General features: G+C 40.3%; 1 protein-coding gene across 3 annotated transcripts in view; it reads right to left on the bottom strand.

The window, feature by feature from the left end:
• LOC138268342 (SLAM family member 5-like) overlaps positions 1–20,734 on the bottom strand; it is a 160,895-nt gene that overhangs the window by 11,735 nt on the left and 128,426 nt on the right. For all 3 annotated transcript variants that reach the window (XM_069217893.1, XM_069217895.1, XM_069217894.1), the window contains one exon: positions 1,912–2,235. In XM_069217893.1, the coding sequence (XP_069073994.1) occupies positions 1,912–2,235 (324 nt within the window). The remainder of the gene's footprint in view (positions 1–1,911; positions 2,236–20,734) is intronic.

The following is a 20,734-nucleotide window of genomic DNA, read 5'->3' on the forward strand; positions in this document are numbered from 1 at the left end:
TCATGAATAGTTTCATAGGAAGGCTGCTGTACAACTGGGGATGTGGCGTCTCCAGCTCTGCTTCCCAACCCAAAGGTAGGACACCAAATTTAGAGTTTATCACTGAGAAGGCAGCCTTTCTTTTGCTTCAAGTGCCATATTTATTTTTTTATTCATAATTACAAATTATCTTATTGTGCAGTGGAAGTTTTATGAAACCATCTCTCGATTATGTCAAAAGTTCCATTAGTACGGGTTTTCTCAATGCAGGTTCCAAATATAAGCGTGCATGTAGATTTGGAAACCCTGTACAGACTTAGTACAGTTTAATATGATTGTATGAAATATACTAGGGAGATCAGCCACATTTAAAAGAAGCATTACTCATTTCTAATAGAATGTGAGATGTGATCTGAAGATATTTTTTATAAAAACTTCACAGCACATTAAAACAATCCAGAGCATTGATTCGATCACGGACCGAATATCGGGAACAAAAATATCATGTGGACAGAGTACTGGACCAATATATTGAGAACATTTTAATTGCAAATAGGTAACCATAGATTCACTATTCTTAACTCCACATCTACATACCTTTAAGATATCGTCGAGGTACATTTATGTGGAGTGATTGTATATTACAACTATGCTTACCTTTAGAAATTTACTTTCATTATATTTTTGTCCTTGATATTCTTGACACAATATTTTTTCTCACAATATTTCAATTTCTGATATTCAGTCTAAACACTGCAATATTATTATGCTCTTATGAAAAGCCTTGAAGGAGTCCAGTGGAATTTTTCTGTAACTAATTTAAAAAAAAAAACATTCTAGATTGTATACATATAATACAATTTAGAAACCTCACTGTTTAAGATAATGGCCTTATACATACGTGTGTTAAAAAATAATTACGGTGTGTCGTTTGTTTAGCAGTTCTGATCAATAGAAAATTAACAGATAAAAAAAATAAAAAATACAGTGGATTGTGAGTGAGTGGAGTTAATTTTACCCAATTTCACATTGAATCCTATACTCATGCCAAGTATTGAATTGATGGTATAAAGATTTAATGAGGCCTTTCACATGTGAACCCTGAAGATTGCACTTAAGCAAGATTTGCATGAGGCACATATCACAAACAAGATGGTTTCCAGAGGTTGAAGAAAACTGTGGCGCAAAATTTCCAAAATAGAAAACTAAAGTATCTTTGTATTAGGGTACTTGGTACTATCACATCCAATCACTTTTTGAATCATGTTAAATTACCCTTAAACTGCCTTTATATTTTCATGCTCAGCTGCTCAATACAATATTGGTTGGAACTCAAAACATTTTTCTCATAAGATGTCATGTTGATGCTTGCAGGAAGCACCAATAGGAAATGTTAAATTTCGTAACATAAGAAAAATAATTGCAGTTTTTGGTGTTTTTGAGCATCGAGACTGCTATAAAGGAAATTCCACTAGTAGACTGGGGCTCAGCCCTAAAACAATGCATTTTTTGGCTTGATGTCTAATAGTGTTTATAACTTTAAGCTGGTATTTTTGTTTTCTAAGCAGAATTCTCCTTACATAGTCCAGTGCCAACACACACATAGATTGACAGTGAATCCAGTACAAAATATGTCTAGCTGGTGAATTGAATCTTTTACAAGTGATGCTGATCTGATCCAACCAAAGAACCCAAAGTGAAACTTGGTAATCACTTCCAATGTGTGATTCTCCAAACAACATAAACATTTAAATGCTTGCAAGAATTCCCTCACATTTGGTCACTGAAAAGCATATCCTAGAATCACAAAAGTGGTGTGGATATTACTGTAAATCAATAATTTTTAGCAGTGATATTTTTAAATGTATATCTATTATACTTTTTGACAAAATGCATAGAAGACCATAAATGATGTTCACACAGAGCACTTACGGAAAACTTGTAATTGAAAATACTTTTGAATTGGTGAAGCATCTGTATATATCTTAACTCCGTAGGATCCGGAGTCTTCCTGCTTAAGATCATGGATCTGCAAAGAGTAGCTACCAGGGGGTACACTCAGTCGCTCTTTGTAGTACTTGTTTGGCATTTTGGGGGACTCATCAGGCTTCAGGATAGCTAAAATTGTCTTGGATTGCACAACAGTCCATAGGACACTGTTGATGTGAACGTCATTGGAAATCTCCATAGGAAAGGTCACCGATTCATCTGCAACTTTATTAAGTTCCATTGGCAATTCATTTCCCTGAGCAGAAACTGTGGAAAACATAAATAATTAAAATTGGTTAATTTATTGTCTTTTTTTTTTTTTTTTCTTTGACCATAAATTCAGTTATCTTTTAAATGTGTCTCTCCTGTCCAGTGATAAAAAGCCCCTCATCTGAAAATACTGAAAGGTATCTCTCAATCCTGAGCTAGTATTTTGATGCGGTAATACTGTGTCTAGCAAATACCAATTTTGCATTAGTGACATTAACAGAGAGTGGTATTACTGCATTATTCTGAAATCTGCACTTCAGAATAGGATCTAATGCATTAACACCACAAATGCTCCACCGGTTCTAAGGTGAACAACTCAGAATGTAGGGGTTTTCGCTAAACATATTCCACCTGATTGATTCCTTTTCAAAATTGTGAGGAAAAGCAGCAGGGTGTAGTTACTATTGCAAATACTAGAATCCCAATTGTAATAAGGACCCTAGAGTAAATACTTCACCGGACACTTTCTTGCAAAAGTTTCCATTCTTCATTATCATTCATATTGTTTGGTTGATCTATTACAATAAAGATAATCTTCCTCAAGCTACTATTATGGATATTTATAAGATGCTTTTACAAGTTTTACTAACCAGTAATTAAGCCATTCACATTTACTAATTTAAATTACATAAGTGGTATTGTGTCCTTTTAGTATTGTAGCATATATTGCACGCTTTAAACATATGGCAAGACCTCCAAATGTAACAATGAGAATTGGGATCCCGGTGTGCTTTAAAAAAAAAAAAGTGATTGGAATAGTGAATGGTGTGGTTTGTCATATGAGGAAGTGTTTGGTGAGATATGTGAGGTTCATAGAGGTTTTTCCCCACATGGTGAGGATAGCAGGATGCTGTACGTAAATATGATGTGTTGCAGCCAGTGTAAAAACACTGGAAGCTGCTTACCTAATAAACCCTTCAGCTTACCTACCAAATTGTGCCTGACAAGATTATGCTAATGGATTGAGACACATTTCTAGTGTTCTCTAAAATATCCAGATGAGTGAGTGTCTATTGGTGTTAGTCTATCAAGAATTGAGTTCCATTGCTTAGCTGTCTGATAAGGGAATTATGATGATGCCTAATCACAATCTTTCATAAGTGTGTGGTACAAGAATACCATTGGGAGGATGTCATCTGACCGAAATAGTGAGTCTTGAATACCATTTGCAACAGTACTGTTCAATTGCTTTTGGTAATACACCATTTACACCGAAGAGACAATGTTTTTGTATTTTTTATATAATTAGGGCATGTTATTTATCTAGGACAATATTTCTGACAATTTTAATATGACATATAACCATCAGAAGAGGAGCAATCCTAGAGCATAGTAGTCATGCTGTACTACAAATGTGAAGTTTTTGTTGGACAAAAGTTGATCTGTTTCCATATATTATTAGATGTGCTTGCACATTGATTTAAGGGTGATACGTTTAAATACTGACAACCAGTGTAATGATCTTAGTCCTAGCAAGACATAAATCCTTTTCCACAATTATAATTTCAGATAGTTTTTTCCTTAATATAAATAGATATCAGACCACGAGGCACCAACTAATGTCTGAGGCTCTAAATGAGCTTCTAAGCAAGATTGAATTAAAGACGGCAATAAGAGCTGTGATGAATTTTTGAGTGGATATATGCCACACATAAGAGAATATGAAATAGGGCGGCAGGAAGTGAGGTTGGTAGTCAAGGGGGCCTAGTCTCCTACAGCCAGTCACGCTTCTTACCCATCTGTCACTTCATGGCTGGACTTTGCCTGCTCCATAAGGTTTATTTTTGATGCCAGCAACTTTTTCCTGGCAGCTGCAGGGAGCGGTTTCCACCTCTTACATACTGCACCACCTGTGCTCTCCTGTGATCACTGACAGCTGGTGATGGTTCTTGTTCCTTCATCCCATCACATCCCTTCTGTATCTTTTCTCTTGCTTGGCTGGTTCCCAGTTGGTTCTTGTTTTATTTCTTCTGCTCATCATTGCTTGGCACAGTAATGGATTCCACCTGGTTTGTTTTTTGCTGCCTGCCCCATAGCTTTAAGGGTACGCAGTGAGGTGCTCTATTTGGGGATTTTTCAACTCAATTGTTGGTGCTCTTGGATAGTGTGATCTATGCTGATGCTGCTGCTGATGGCCTGCTGTATTCTTTGCTGCTGTCCTTCATCACCTCAACATTGTCGGGGGCAGGTGAATATATTGATATCTTGACTTTCCTTTCAAGTCCCTAAAGATGAGTCAGATAAACTCACTAAGGTCCATCATAAGTAAGGGTCACAGTTTTCCATTTTAACAGATTTTTTTTACAGAAACCACAGACAGGAATCAATGTGTTTCCTGTTTGGATTTCTTTTTTAAAGTGGAAAAATACTGAAAATTGTGCTTTGTGTGAGTGACTCACCATGCGGTCTTTCGTGAATTCTAGGCCAACAGCTGCAGGAGCATTGGGACAGTATTGAGAGTTAAAAACAGGATGATAGTTTCTTAAATATAAGCATATGTTAATGTATGTATGAAATATAATGTTAATATTTACCTGTGCGTATAATTTTTTATTATATTTGGTTGCTTAATTTGATAAAACGTGACAGGCATCAAAGTATGAGTGTATGTAATCAGTTAAATAACGCCATTTATTCTCAAAACACCAAACAAATGAATAAATACCAGTAGGACGGCCAAAAAGGAAATATGGATAAATACAGACAGAAATGTACCAAAAAAAAAATACCGTAAAACTAGGAGCACTAATCATGAGAGATCTTTGCCATAAGAGAGTCAGCCGGCTAAGCAGAAAGTACATACTACACCTCTATTGGATTCAGTTCCCTTTACTCTCCCTTATAAATGATGTTGACTACTACTGCCATATCAAGTGCCAACACTTCCTCTCATACAGGAAAGCCTGCATAAAACCCTCAGTGAATATGAGCAGGTTTGACAAAAAGGGCAGCCAGCAAGAGGATGCTTTTCCCAGCATGAACGTTATCAAATCAATTCTATACAATACACTGCAGCAGTAGTTGCTCCTTTACTTGAAAGTCACTCATGAGAAGATCCATGAGGTGAAATCAGTGCCTGAGATTCCATGTGTGACTTCCATGCTAAACAAGTGAAATTATTTTCAACCATCAATTGCTCTATAATCAATTCCAAACTTTGGTGATATTTTAAGGGTTGGTGGATCACAGTGAGACAGAAGAGACACTTGGTAGAATGGCTATGTTGACTGTACTCTCTTGCTTTCTTTCAGAGAAAGTCTTGCTCACTCAATATTCAGACACACCCTCTGATTCTGGCACTTCTTTCCCCTCCATCTTAAGCGCTTCATGGACAAAAGTTATCTTTTAACCAGTTTTGAGTTAGGTAAAGAATATCAAAAATCTCCAAGCAGAATATGTCCCTGCGAGAAATTGGGTTGTTGATTGACTGGGATGTGAGCCCTGGTCAAGCAAAAGCCACAGGTCAATAATTTAACCTATATTTAACCCTGGGTAGCTTGGCACAAATACATTTAGAGGCAATGTGTAAAGTATTTGTGCAGCACAAAACAGTGAGTGAAAATACAACACAAGAAAATTGCCAAACTAATTTAGGAAAATAGAGAAACCTTTAATAGATTATTTGACACCACAACTATCAAAATCCAATTAGTAGAACTGGAGTTATGCATTTTTAAAGATGAAGGTTCAAAATGGCAAGTTCTCAGTTTTAGAAAATGACCACCTGGGCACCTTTAGCACCACAACCAAGGTCCAAGAGTGGATGGAGACCTTTTGGAGGATTCAGGACTCACTCAGGCTTGAAACACATGCAGGTTCAAGATGATGGGAGCCGGTTATGACCCTGTGGCTCTGAACAAGCGACCAGCCAACCTAGCCCTTAGAGTCACTTCTGCAGTCCTGTGTGCAGGTGACGATGCATGGCTCCACAGTAGGGTTGGCCTCTGAAGGTTCAAGGCAGGCTACAGGCAGCAAAGCAGTCCTACTAGGCACAGCAGAGGTCTGGTAGAGTGCACAGCAAGTAACAGCAGCAGTCCTCTGAGAGTCCTTCCACAGGTCCAGTAGTGAACTGAAGAGTGGGTCTGAGAGCCCCATGATTATACCCTGGTGCCCTGCTCCTTAAAGTTAGGGGAAGTTTCCAGATGGGTTTTTGAAGTTTGAGGAGCTCTGGCTCCTAGCTGGCTGCACTGACAATAAAGGGTTGTTGAGCCTATTGTGTGGTGGCAAAGCCCAGCCTTTTCAGGTTCTAGTGGACCTGTGCTTAGCTCACCCCACCACCCCTCCTCCAATCAAGACAGTTGATGGCCCATTAAGGCTCTGCTAATCCCACTGTTGTATGACTGTCCGGGGTGAATTCACAACGTCTCAACTGTCAGTTATACCTAGTCATGTGACCTAAGGCAGGTTGCCGGCACAGAGGGCTAACAGTAGAAAAATGCCTACTTTCTAAAAGTGGCATTTTCAAACTTAAAATGATCAATTTTACTTTCCCATTAAGAGGGTTTATCATTACAATTTCATAGGTACCAAACATGGCTTAGCAACTTTCTCTGGTTTAAGAATTACAGCTTCTTAAATATAATAACAAATTCCCAATGTTATCCCATGAGAGGGGTAGACCTCACAGCAATGAAAAACACTTGGGAGTCTTTCGCTAAAAAGACATGTAAAACTTAAAAGTACATGTCTTACCTTTTAATTACACATCACCCTGCCCTACTTACCTTACCTTTAGGGTGACAAATAGGTAATTAAATGGGAGTTTAAGGCTCAGCAAAGGGTTTTAAAGGCCAAGTCAAAATGGCAGTGGGACACTGCCTACAGACTGCAGTGACAGGCCTGGGACAAGTTTTAAGGCACTACTTAAGTGTGTGGCACAATAGGGGCAGCATGCCCACTGGTAACACTTAATTTACAGGCCTGGGTATATAGTATTCCACTCTACGAGGGACTTACATGTAAATTAAATATGCCAATCAAACCATGTTATAGGGAGAGAGCACACGCACTTTAGCACTGGTTAGCAGTGGTAAAGTGCACAGAGTCCTAAGGCCAACAAGCAAACATCCAACAAAAATTGGAAGGTGGAAGGCAAAACGTTTGGGGTGACCCTGAAGAGAGGGCCATTTCCAACAATCCCAAAGTTGAAGATCCTCAATAACAAAGTTGGTACAATTGATAAATGATGGACTCACTTTACTGAGACATGCACCACAACTGAATATCAAATGAACACTTGAAAGTCTACAATTAGGGAAGCTCTCAGCTTTGTCTCAAGATCTTTCCTGGGAAGTGTCCAGATGTTCTCATTTACACATTATGGGGATTCCAGAGGCCGAGAAGTCCCAAAAGCAGATATGATTCCTTAAGTTACTTTTTTTGTAAAATATATTGTGGTTAAGGAAGCAGGCACTAACAGACTGACATAGTTCTCTAGTTCCAAAGTCCATCATGTACTGTACACCTTTCGATGGCAGTGGAGGCTCTAGACCACCATAATCCTTTTAAGGATGTCAGTAGAAAGGGTAATCCGTGACGCGGAGAAATGCAGTATAATGGCTAAAGTTGGGATTGTTTTTTAAATATACCATAATATTGCTTGGGACTCTGCGAATCACCAATACAAAATGTGGGCTACGATGATTGAGTTCCATGCTATTCCAGTTCAAGCTTCAATGGTTTCTATTTCCTCAGTTTTATTAACTGGCAAAAGCTCTTTAAAACATGGTCAGACCCAGACAGGTGGAACAATTCCTTGCTCAATGGCATTATATCATGACTGAGAATAACTGGTTAGCCCAGCACTGAAACCTTTAGAACTTTTAACAGCACTTGCATCTTAATCACTTTCTTTCTTTTTGGTGTGGTGCAACAGACTGGAAACAATAGGCAGCGGCTGCCCATGTTTTGGATGCTGTACAATGCATCCTTATTAGGTTGGGGTGGGAGGGACATGGGGTGGCCTTGGTGGATGGCAAAAAGGGCTTGAGAAAGGGTGTTTAGTAGAGGGTATGAGATTTAGGAGCAATGAAAAAGAGCATTATGAAAGATGATTTGAATGGTTTGATGATTACAAGTCCAATTTTCAGAGGTCTAAGAATTCTCACCCTCAAAATTAAAGGCTTTAAGTCTCACCCTAAACAAGCCTAAGTACACTTCGAACAAGAGGCTAGGATTTCTGTTTTCTGACATATTTTATCATTTAACCTATTTTTTTATTTTATTATTTAACCTACTATGCAATCTCTCAGAGCACGTATGTCAAAGCAGTAGCTATTCTGTTATTCAAGTCATACTATCCAGTTGTTTCAAGTATGTTGGATACCACAAGGCAATGGTTTCTCATTAAAATAAGGGTGAGTTTCCATGAATATAACTCTGTCTGCCTAGGGACTGAATACTAACTCACTGCAGAGGTTTTAAGAACTTCAGGGAAAGATGCTTGTTTTATCCAGTTTATTTATTGTGACAGGGGATTTCAGCTTCATTTTGTACTCTCTATGTGATATCATCATCAAGCATCTGCAGGCCCATACGTATAGCAAGGTTCATCATTCCATAATTTTCTTGGCTGATGTTTAAGGCTAGGTTAATACATGCAACAGAAACATGTCCCCAAAAGATAATATATGTTTCCTCTGACCCATTCTTGATCAGTACTTGTGTATTTACTACCTTCTTGTCAGTAAGGTTTGGTAGTGTTTACAGAGGTGATATTCTGTCTCATCCCCTTCGACCTTAGAATTGTATTTAAGGGCGTTATGTAATAGACATGCTTCTTGAAGAACAACTCCTTTAATAATAAAATAAGAGAATTTGCAGGGAAAGCTGTAAACACTAATGCTATATTGGTAGAGTTCTACAAAATAAAAAAAAATGAACTTCTTTCCCCTGTACTCCATGTAGTACCATATATTTTGCTGGGTTCTTTCAATCCACCATCTTGGATTTCAGCGTGTACTATTATATTGCTAAAAAAGACAATATTCACTTGCTTCCAATCCCATATAGTCCTATTTCAAGGCTGTGCTCCGATAAATACATCTATGTTGGCCCAGATGCCAACTGGATAGCCAAAATCATTGCCTTATTGATTTCCTCATTCCACCATAGGTTCATAAATGGATGAGATGTCACTGGTCTCATCAGTTTTGCTGCCACCTAATCAACTAGGCAGAAGTGAATCAAGATCCACTGCCACTAGTAGTGTAAGAAGCAGAGAAATCTTTTGACTTAGTAATAAGGCTGCTTCCCTAGTCTGTGATGCACCACCATGGATTTACTAATCAGCCTACAGTCTGTTTTCAACAGCCAGTCTTAGATCCACATTGACATCACTCGGTGTACCCGGCAAGACTGTCCTTTATTTCCATTTCTTTATGCTATTTGTTACAAATTTGGTCTCTAGTTGGCAGCAATATACCCTGTCCAAGTAGGGACCACAATCCGAGTCAGGGTAAGTCAGACACACACAAAATTAACATGTTCTCACTTTCTGGTAGCTTGATACGGGGCAGTCAGACTTAACTTAAGAGGCAATGTGTAAAGTATTTGTGCAACATTTAATACAGTAAAACAGTGAGACCACCACGTAAAAATAAACCACACCAAGTTAGAAAAATAGATCTTGTTTTGATCTTCCTTTGTTCATTTAAATTAACAAAAATCCAATAGGTAGTAGTTGAGTTATGGATTTTTAAACAATAGCTGCAAACCTGGTGCTTAATGCACCAAGCAGGGCTATCTGGTCATGGCAGACCAGGGTAAATCCACATGTTCATGGCCACTACGATGGAGCGCAGAGCGCGCAACCTTTTGCACACCAGGCCACTGTCTCCTGCATTGGTTCCCTCATACCCAAAAGAACAAACACACTAGTAAATTGCAGGACCTTGCATGCACTCTGGCCAAAAGAGAGATAACAAAGACCTGGAAGAGACCTCTGGGTCCCAGCCTCCTATGCTAGAAGAGGGAACTCGAGTGCTGGGCAGAATATGAAAGCCTAGTGTTGAAACGGGAACTCGGACAGGGTAGGGGCTCCCCAGAGATAAATGGCGCTTGGGAACAGTTAGTTGCAACCTTACCTTGCAGGAAGAGACTAGGACACCCCTTATAGAAGCTAATGATCCCATACCATCACCCACCGCATGAGAAGGCATTGCTCCCACAACAGGTTAAGCAGGCAGACTATAGGACAAGTCGCTCACATGCTTTAAACTACAAGAACCCTAAACAGTAAAGCGGCACAACACATGTATGGGCACATCTAGAATTGAATGGATTATTGTTCAGGGAGGTGGAGCGGTGGGGGGGGAGGGTAAGGGAGAGCTAGAACAGCATTTCTCTACATACCATGCTAGTTAACCGACAAGAGGAAGATGTATCTTAACACTAACAGCCTGAGAAGTCACATTAGAAATTGGCTTAAACAGAGGCAGAAAATCCGGAATATCTGAGGACAGAAACACCATATAGGCTGCCTGGCCAAGTAATGTGGGGTGGATGATTTATTCCTACTTGATCAACGCTAATGATCGTATACCATACCGTAGCCGCAATTATTGAAAGTTGCTTAAAAAAGCTGATTGATATGGTAGCAACTCCATGATTGTAGAAGTATTCCAATTTTAGAAGTGGGATGTATTTGAACCAAACTTCAATAAAATATGTTAAAAAATAAATTAAAAAAAAACACGTCCTGATGGAAGAGCTCCTTCTATGAACAGTTTTGTAGAAGGACTGATGTGAGGATCAGGAGAGCCAATGTGAAGGCGGTGCATCAGTTCCAATCGGGGATGTGCCGCTGAGCTGCACAGTCATTGGTGCGATGTCCTCGGAGTACGGCATCAAACACTTTGCGATGAAGGAGATACGTTGTCGTTGAGCCACGCAGCTGGTGAAGTGAAGGAGATGAGCCTGGTGAAGTGAAGGAGATGAGCCAGGACTGATGGCAATGCGTCAACTCTGAACCGCGCAGTCAGCAATGTGTAATCATCATCCTCAACGGCAGTAAGGATGCCTCATCGTCGAGGAGAGATGGAGCAGTTCCAATTCGAACAGTGACAGAACAAAGCTGCAGAACCCATTTCCAAGGGTCCAGGCCTGGATTGGCACCACTTGGCAGGGCAGGACTCACAGATGGCGGAGTACAGGTGCTGTTGGGCAGTTGCATGCAGTATTTGATGTTCTGAGACTGCAGCAGAACAGGAGGTAAGCCAGCAAGCCCTTGGAGCCTCTTGGTTCTAGGGATGTAGAGATTCAGGTCCAGTTCTTCTCGCTACCCACAAGAAGGGCAGCAGGACAGACACTGCAAAACAGGAGCCAAGCAAGTCCAGCAGAGTCTAGAAGAGTAACAGTCCTTTCAGCAGCACAGCAATCTTTCTTCCTAGCAGAATGTCTTTAGGTCCAGAAGTGTACTGATTTGGAGGGGTTTGGGGGTCCAGTGCTTATACCCAGTTGTGCCTTTAAAGTGGGGGAGATTTCAAAGTTAGGCCTTTGATGTGCACAAAGTCCCTGCTCTTCCTTCCATGACTCCAGGCACACTACAGGGTGCTATGCAGCTCTTGGTGGGTACCTGCACAGCCGGATTAGGTGCCCAGGGTCCTAAAGCCAGGAGAAAACAAAGTCGGCAAAAAGTCTAGAAGAAACTACAGCAAGAATGCCAGGTCTAACACAGTTTATAGTTGGCTTTTTTGCTAATGCTACAAACATTCGTAGATACTCCTCTGATATCACTATTTTACAGCAAATCTAATATTTTGAAATATGCACATGAGATCTCGATTATCACCTCAGGGACTCAGCACTGGGGTATGAAAATGGTACAAGCAGCTTCCAGAATTTGGTGGTGTTTTAGGCTAATAACTAAAAATAGAAAAATAACACATTTTAAGCAGTAGCTGCACATTTTAACTTATTTCAAAATTACTAAACAAGTAACCTAAGTTATCTGGCTCACTGGGTAATATGAATATTTAAGATTCTATATTTATGAAGACCGCATCGGAAATACTGCTCTTCATTTAACTAAAGGGACAAATGTACCCCTGTTACTGGTATGTCAAGTAAATTTGATTAAGATGGTCTTGTTACCAAAGATCTTATACTTGTTTCAGAACTTACCATCATAGATGCCATCCATCTTTTATTGAGTCCTACAAAAATAGATGTGCTGTACATTTTATTTAATTGCCATTGATTTGAGGTTGGGCACTTAATAATCTTGAGCTCACTATTGGGTGGCCCTTCGAAACCGATTAGTTATAATTGTACAGAACATTCCCTCAATTCCAACTTTTGTAAATGTCTTTTTAAAGGATTTTTCTAGGTTCCTTCTTTTCTGAAGTGCTTACTACAAGCGACACCCCAATACGTAAAATAAAAAATGCAGCAAAATATTGGTCGCCCTTGGAGTAATACGTATATAAGATTTACTATGCGAGAACACATGGATTTACTTTTACAAAGTAATCCTGTGTTCACTGATTTTTTTCTGATAGCAAAGACTCAACCTTGGTTACGTTCTTGAATACAATTTGTGCACCAGTTGTCTTCTCTAGGGATGTTCAAGATTTTTCTGATTTCAACAGTGAAATTATTATACTTAGTTCCAAAATTTTCAAAATACATATAGATATGACCCACCTTCATCCTGCAGACTCTGACATCCAACTACACTAAACACTGAGGCGGTCATTCCGACCGTGGTGGTCGGCGGTGAAGCGGCGGTAAGACCGCCAACAAGCTGGCGGTCTTTTTTCTTTTACTCTGACCATGGTGGTTACCGCCATGGCCAGCCGCCGCTTCACTGTTCCGACCGCCACGGCGGTAACGACCGCTGGGCTGGAGACCTGGGTCTCCAGCCCGGCGGTCGTCACATACCGCCGGCGGAATTCCAAACCGCCTGACCCCGGCTTACCGCCATGGATTTCATGCGGTTTGGGACCGCCATGAAATCCATGGCGGTAAGCACCATCAGTGCCAGGGAATCCCTTCCCTGGCACTGATAGGGGTCTCCCCCACCCCGACTCCCTCCCCTACCCCCCGCACCACCCCTGCCACCCCCAAAAGGTTGCAGGACCCCCCTCCCGATCCCGATCCCAAACACATACACGCACGCATCCATGCATGCATCCATGCACATACACCCCCCCCCGCATTCATGCACGCATCCATGCACATACACACCCCCCGCATTCATGCACGCATCCATGCACATACACACACCCCCGCATTCATGCACGCATTCATGCACGCACTCAACCGCCCCCTCCACATACACACACCCCATGCACGCACACAACTCACAACACCCCCCCAACCCCCTTCCCCAACGGATGATCACCTTACCTGTTCCGGTGATCCTCTGGGAGGGAACGGGACCCATGGTGGCAGCACCGCCGACACCGCCACGCCAACAGAACACCGCCACAGCGAATCACAAGTCGTGATTCGCTGGGCGGTGTTCTGTTGGCGTGGCGGTGGAGGTGGAGCTACCTCCACTTCCCCGCCTGCCGCCAGTATGGCTGTTGGCAGCTCTTCGTCCGGAAACGGGCGGAGCGCTGCCAACGGTCGTAATGGCCTGTGCGGAAGACCGCCAGCACTGGCGGTCTTCCGTACGGCGGTCCCTCGGCGGTCTCTTGGAAAGACCCCCGAGGTCAGAATGACCGCCTGAGGATCTTAAAGATGCTGTATAGCTATGCATGGGTTCAACTTTCTCCTGTGTATCGCTTCTTTTCCTTCACCCTCGACAACTGAATTCCTCTGTGGTCCACAAAGTGGTCTGATTCCCTCAGCATGTCTCGGCAAGTTTCAGTATTCTGAAGACATGGAGTCCAACAGTGTTGGATGCTGTATGATTTTTAGATCGTCCCCGATGTATTTATATAACAGGGTCTCCCCAGAGACATTTTAAGGCATGGGCAAAGTGGGCTCTGGCTGAGGGCCCAAGCCATTAAGGCCCCCCCCCGATAGAGCCAGTTCTGTTCTGCAGAGAGTCTTGGTCTTGAATAATTCTTAAACAGATTGTTTTAAATAAGGTTTTCCTTTAATTTATTTTTAATGTGGGTGATGTGTGGGAGTCTATTAGAGACATTTTGAAGAAAATGTTTTGTTTTTCAACACTATCCAACATTCATAAGCAAAGTTTATTTTAGATAAAAATAGTACCTCACATATGCAAAATGGGCAGGGGGGTCAGAAAGATTATTTACAATATTATTAGTGAGCTGCTGTTTAATTATTATGTTGAAAAACTATGTCACTGTCCCTGAATATTAGGTGTAAATTTGGATCAGTGTGTCCATGCAGTGTCAGAGACCTGGCTAAACAGGTCATGAGAGAGCTGAAACTGGATTATAAATTCAAAGCTTTCAGAAAAGTGGCCATCAAATTACATTTGGCTAAGGGCCCCTGAAATCTTTAGGTTGTTCCTGGGTCCCCCATACACCATCTGGAAGCAGGGACTGTAAATGTAACTATAACAGGGGTTTCCATTGGAAACCATTAGAATCAAGTAGTGATGTAGCCAAATGTATATATCAACCAAAGACACATAGGGCCTGATTACAACTTTGGAGGACGGTGTTAAACCGTCCCAAAAGTGGCGGATATACCACCTACCGTATTACGAGTCCATTATTTCCTATGGAACTCGTAATACGGTAGGTGGTATATCCGTCACTTTTGGGACGGTTTAACACCGTCCTCCAAAGTTGTAATCAGGCCCATAATATCAATATGACAATGACCAAGAAATTACAAAACATGTAATTTTAATGTATCCTTCCTCAGCATTAGTGCTCAGTCAGAGTGATTGACTTTTGCCAACATACATGGTTAGGGTGTCCACACCATTACCTTTTTGAGTGCAAGAGAGTAGACAGCAGCACCACAGTGGTGAACCCTGAAAGCAGATTATAAAGCATTACATTATTTTGGAACTGACTGAAGGCAGGGTTTTAGCTTCAGGGGGTGTTTATGGCGAGACACCCCCCAAAAATACATTTTGGCTTTGTAGTGGGGTATGGGGGCCCTGAGGTTTTGGTGATACTGATTACACTATGTGGTTTACATTTTTACTTTTTTGGCTATGGAATGTATAGCGACCAGTTTACCAAAAAAATAAGCAAATCTGCAACCACAGAAGCACTTCTTGATTGGATGCAAATGTACTACTTCTTATAATTTACACAGATTGACAGTAGTTGGCATGGAAGGCTGAGCCAGGCTCCGGTGTCCACTCATGCTACTGGCAATCAAGCACCCAAAATGTAATTGGACGAATGCTTGCAAATAGTCTAACTGGCAATCCCTCGGACTAGCATTCGAAACATAATTTTTCACCCACTGTGCCACTCTAGACAGAGGGCCTACTTTAGGACTAGGCAGACAGAGTTAAAGGCGTCAGATTGGCAGATGACTTTACTATCTTTACTCCATCAATCATGCTGGCTGACCATCAAACTTTTACTATATTGGTAGGAACCACAATGATGGTGGTTGCTGTCAATGTAGGGAAAGTTTAATAGACGACTCGGTCAAACATGGCAGCAGACCATCAAACTTTTCCAAAGTGTTTTTATTTTTTTTAAAGAAACTTCTAAAGTGGAGGTTTGTTTTTGACAAGTAAACAAATTAATAATCCCCACACCACTGGAGATTTCTCCCATGATTTTTCTTTTTTTACTGACCCCTCCCACCAATATGTTCCTGGTGATGAGGGACAGTAAACAAAAGCCATCCGACTGTCCATTCTAAAAAGGGTGGACTCAGATGGCATTTACTCCATCAGGCCAATGGAGGAGGGCTTGCACCAAAGGTGTAAATTTTACGCTATTGATGTTAAACTTGCAGTCCACTTGACTCAAAATTGAAAAAGAAGGACCTCGAGTTTGGCAGACCAGGTACTCCATCGCCATTGCAGCACAGTGTCTGTCTGCCAAACTATAAATCGGCACCTAAAGGCCCACCTAATGCAAATCTGTACTGAGCATGGGAACAGTCCATCCTGGAGCTTGGTCACCTCACCCATTCACCCTGCTTCCCAATGCATGCTTTTTTATTTTAAAATGTTGAGATTCACACTCACATGCATCTTATTGACTATGGTAAGCTCCTGGAGGGGTAGGCGAGAAAAAATGTTTATTAATTTGAAAATGGAGATATGGCTGGCTAAGCTACATACAGATAAGTCTTTTTGAGAATGCTCCCATTGTAAATCCTAATCCTGGGCAGAGTAGTTTTATTTAATATGTATTTTATGTACTCTCATTTATATATATTTCGAGCCTTGGTTAGGTCAGCCATATAAAACTGTAGAAGATCTCCAGTGTAAGATTATTTTTGTACCTTTCCTGGAATGTTACATTCTGTTTTAAATAAACTGATGAACTGAAGTTGGAGTTACATAAACATACTTGCTCTGATGTTTCTGATAAGGATTTCATCCTTGTTCCTCTTCCTGATTTAATTAATTAAGAGCACATACTTCTACTATGTAGAAGTAAAAGTTGATATTGCTTTGGAGCATTAGGTAATAAAATAAGTATTTTATAACTCAGCACTTACTGCTTTTGGGGCATGGTCTATTCTAGGGCAACTGTTAAGTGTCAGGACCCAACTTCTTCCTTCCCCAAGTAAAATGTCCAGACAAATATGAATGATTTGAATAATTTAGTGAAAGAGTAAAACTGTTATTTTTGGAGGTCTTTGAGGTCTGCTCCTCTAGGACAGACCTTGGCAGATTCGCCCCCGTTTAAGAGGAATGTGGCTACCACTCTTGCTTTTTTGTAAAAGGAGGGGAGCACAAGTCTCAGTGGTAACATTTAACAATAAGCCTTCTTTGTTGCTGTATTCTAAAGTAAGTATAGATGACTGTACTTCATCCAGGTCCAGACTGAATGTGTGATATCCTTTAGGTTAGCAGATGAAAAAGATTAGTGTCAATGTGCCTACACTAACCAGAGCTGTAGTAGGTGTTTACTGCACTTCCAGTCTGGTATGTAACCCGGTGTATTACTCTTTAATTGGGTAACTTTTTTAACCCGTTACTGGCATGCCAAATTAAACCAATATAGGTCAGAATATTTTGAGAAAGTGAGTTTTAAATTTTTGGTAGCAGGGTTCACTTTGGAGTTAATTATTGTTACTTGGGACTTCGATTATTGCAGCCCTTGCATATAATTAACAGCACTTTTTATTCATAAAGTGGGTCTCTGACGTAATACATCAATTTACAAGGCTTATCATCAGTGTTACCACTGAGAATGTTACTCCCCCCTGTTGACAAAAATCAAGAATGGAATCCGCATTTATCTTAAATAGGGGAGGACATGCCCAGTTATTTTAGTATTGTATTTTCCAAAATATCAAGAAGTTGTATCACTTAAACAGGAAGCTACACCTGGGATATTACCTATTTACATCATTAGGAAAGGTAGATCACCAGTTTTGAAACATGCTCTTGATCAAAGATTGGAAAAGCCATTGATGACTGGTTGCTGTGTTCTGGTAATGTTACACAGCAGCATAGTGGTCTGAACGATTAGTCATGGTTCAAATCTGCAACTGCACCTATAATTGAATTTTAATCCTGAAAGCGTAGCTGATTGCCCAGTGCACTTTCTCAAGTGTCCCAAGAGATTTAAAAGCCTTAAGAGATTGTATCTTAGCACATTGCCAGACTACACATGATTTTCACTAACAGTGAAAATTGCACCCACATCACCTACTTTAAGATCTCATAGCTTCAGGTGACTTGGGCTAAGGAGACAATTGGTTTAAGTGGATATCACACTATCTCTATTCCTACCATATCAGTGCAAAAATATGCACAGAACCTCACTCCTTGTTGATACCAAAAATTTTGCCTTGCTGGACGCTGGTTATATTTAGTCATTTTTGTTTAATTGTGACTCGAAATTTTGGACACCTTGTTTAACAATTTTGTTTTCTTGTTTAATCCATGAATCTATCCACCAATCCTCAAAACTTTTTTTGTACCATGTAACTGATTCCTGCTTACCAAATAAAGAAAGAAGGGTCCAAATTGTATTCTGCACTTCTTTTCTTCTTCTTAGTTTCTCAGACAGTTAGTGTTTGAATGCACATGCATGCCTCACTGCCTGAATGTGTTAAAACTTCTGGCAGAAATACCTCTTCCCTGTAGAATACCAGTAAAAATGTTAGTCATCAGCATTGGTGGTATCTTGTGAAGCCAGGCATGTACTCCTCTATTCATCCCCAATCGCATTGGCAATGTGAAACAAAATAATTGGGCCACCTTCAATAGGCTGGCCACCTTCGAGACATAGAAAGATTGTGGCTAATTGATGCCCTCTTCAGAGTTCAGGGCCCATCTTACAGTTATAGTACCTGTAGGTACCTGTATTTTGTTCCTTCACCAATAGCCCCACACAAGCATCTTTAAACGAGGCACAAGCTCACAGTTGAATCCAGGAATCGCCTCTGCAGATGCTGAAAGACCACCCTATGCCCCAAGGATGTTTAAAAATTGCATGCTCCAGCACAAAGGTTGCATACTCACAAGCTGGCAAGTGGGACATTTGCTTCTATACTATAATTGAAGCACATTTTGGACTTTTATGGAATTCTCAGGGGCATTCACGTGAATAGCATTTACTAATGTAGACTTTCCTTTACATTGAAGAGTCTCTATTTGGAAATGTCAATCCAATGTGCCACAAATTAAACCTTTAATAATCCACGGGAGAATGTTCAGTTTGGAAGTGTTTCCTCTCTATTCCCACAGTGAACACACTTACTACTGCTTTTGATATGACTACATTTACTACCATTTCCTACAAAGAGTATGTGTATTCCCACAAAGCTACGCCTGCTTTGTAGGCAGTGAACCTCCCTGAAATGGCCGCATACAGTAAATTTGTGGCTGTTGAAATTCCACCATGCGGGCGGATATTCCGTAGTCGCAAATCCCATTTGAGAGGCTAGAATTCTACCGGTATTGATTCTTGGAATCGGCATAAGCAAATTTGGTCTTACAAAGGAATTTTGTTTTGTGCATTTAAGCTGAATGTATTTTTGCTAAAAGCTGTGTGTGCTGGGCGCTATGTGATAAACAGTTGTTATTTAGGGTGAAGGCATGGCTGTAAAATGTCCTTATACAATTGTTGATAAAAATGTGACATCAGAACACCATGACATATCATGAAAAGATGTGATAGAAGCACTTAGAGTGTCAAGTACTTTGCCAGTAAAAAATAGGAACGAGAATCAGTATCTAAAAGAAAAACCAATATGAATGAGAGACATAAATTGGCCTTCAGAAATAAAAATAAAAAAGTGAAACCGTTTTACACTAGTTTTAACGTTCAATGTTCAAATTGACAATACAGTATATTTTCCATAATTACACAAAGATTCGCATTTTTAAATAATGACTTTGATACATGTGATAACTCGTCCCTTTATAATAAATTATTACACATTGGGACTTGTTTTAGGCCAGTGAATCTTTTGACTCAGTTGAGAGAGACCTTAGGACGAGATAACTGGTCAACTTGTCAATCAATATGTCAATAATATCATCAATATTTAATGCAACAATGCATTTTACCTTAGTCAAAGACATTAATCAAACTCCAGACACCACCATACCCTTACAGTCAAGAATAACCACACCAGTTTAGTATGAATTTAGTGGTATTTATTCCCTATTGGTTATAATACTACGAGCAAATTTATTAATCTCAAAACCAATAAGCACAATAGCATAGTCACAATATGGCAACTCTGAAAGATTTCATCAATGCAAGAATCACAAACATTAGAACATAGCAAAGTGTGAATATAGGCTATCCTTAGCAAAGTATCGTCAACAAAGCATTGATTCAGTCATTTGTCTATTTGCGTCAGTTTAGTGAACCCCTCTCAACTAACCTCTAATTTGCATTGGCATGTTGGGCTTCATGCAAAACAATTTAATAACACAAATTTGGAAAACATCTAGCTATGGTCTCTGTCAAAAGAATAGCAGTTGGTACCTAGAAAGGAAAAGCAAACAGACAATCACAATTTAATTGTCATATAGTTACCCTCCAAGGTGTGGGGTCAGCACTCAGGTTCGCTCTTCATCTTCAGGACATCAGTTGATTTGCCATCAGTCAGGAATTCAGCTCTCAAGCAAGAAGGGGCACTTCCCTCATAAGGAGGTAAAGTGTAAATGGGCAAACTAAGGGCAAGGATGGTTCTAAATAAATCAGCCAGTCACTCATAAAAGAGACAGAGTCTCTGGATCATAATGAATAGCAACAGCATCTCCCCCTCTCCTAGTCTCCTACTCCCTAAATCTAATTCACTTCCTGGTGACAGGGGTTTTTATCCCCTTTTCGTTGTACATTCCCCTAAAAGTTGGTTGGACAAAGATTGCACCCCACTGTCTTTAGCCAATTAAAAACACATTATGTCATTAAGTCTTTCACCCCGCATCAGTTCTCAGACATTTTATTGGTCCATA

This window comes from Pleurodeles waltl, chromosome 12, assembly GCF_031143425.1.
Source record: "Pleurodeles waltl isolate 20211129_DDA chromosome 12, aPleWal1.hap1.20221129, whole genome shotgun sequence".
NCBI classification, from domain to species: domain Eukaryota; kingdom Metazoa; phylum Chordata; class Amphibia; order Caudata; family Salamandridae; genus Pleurodeles; species Pleurodeles waltl.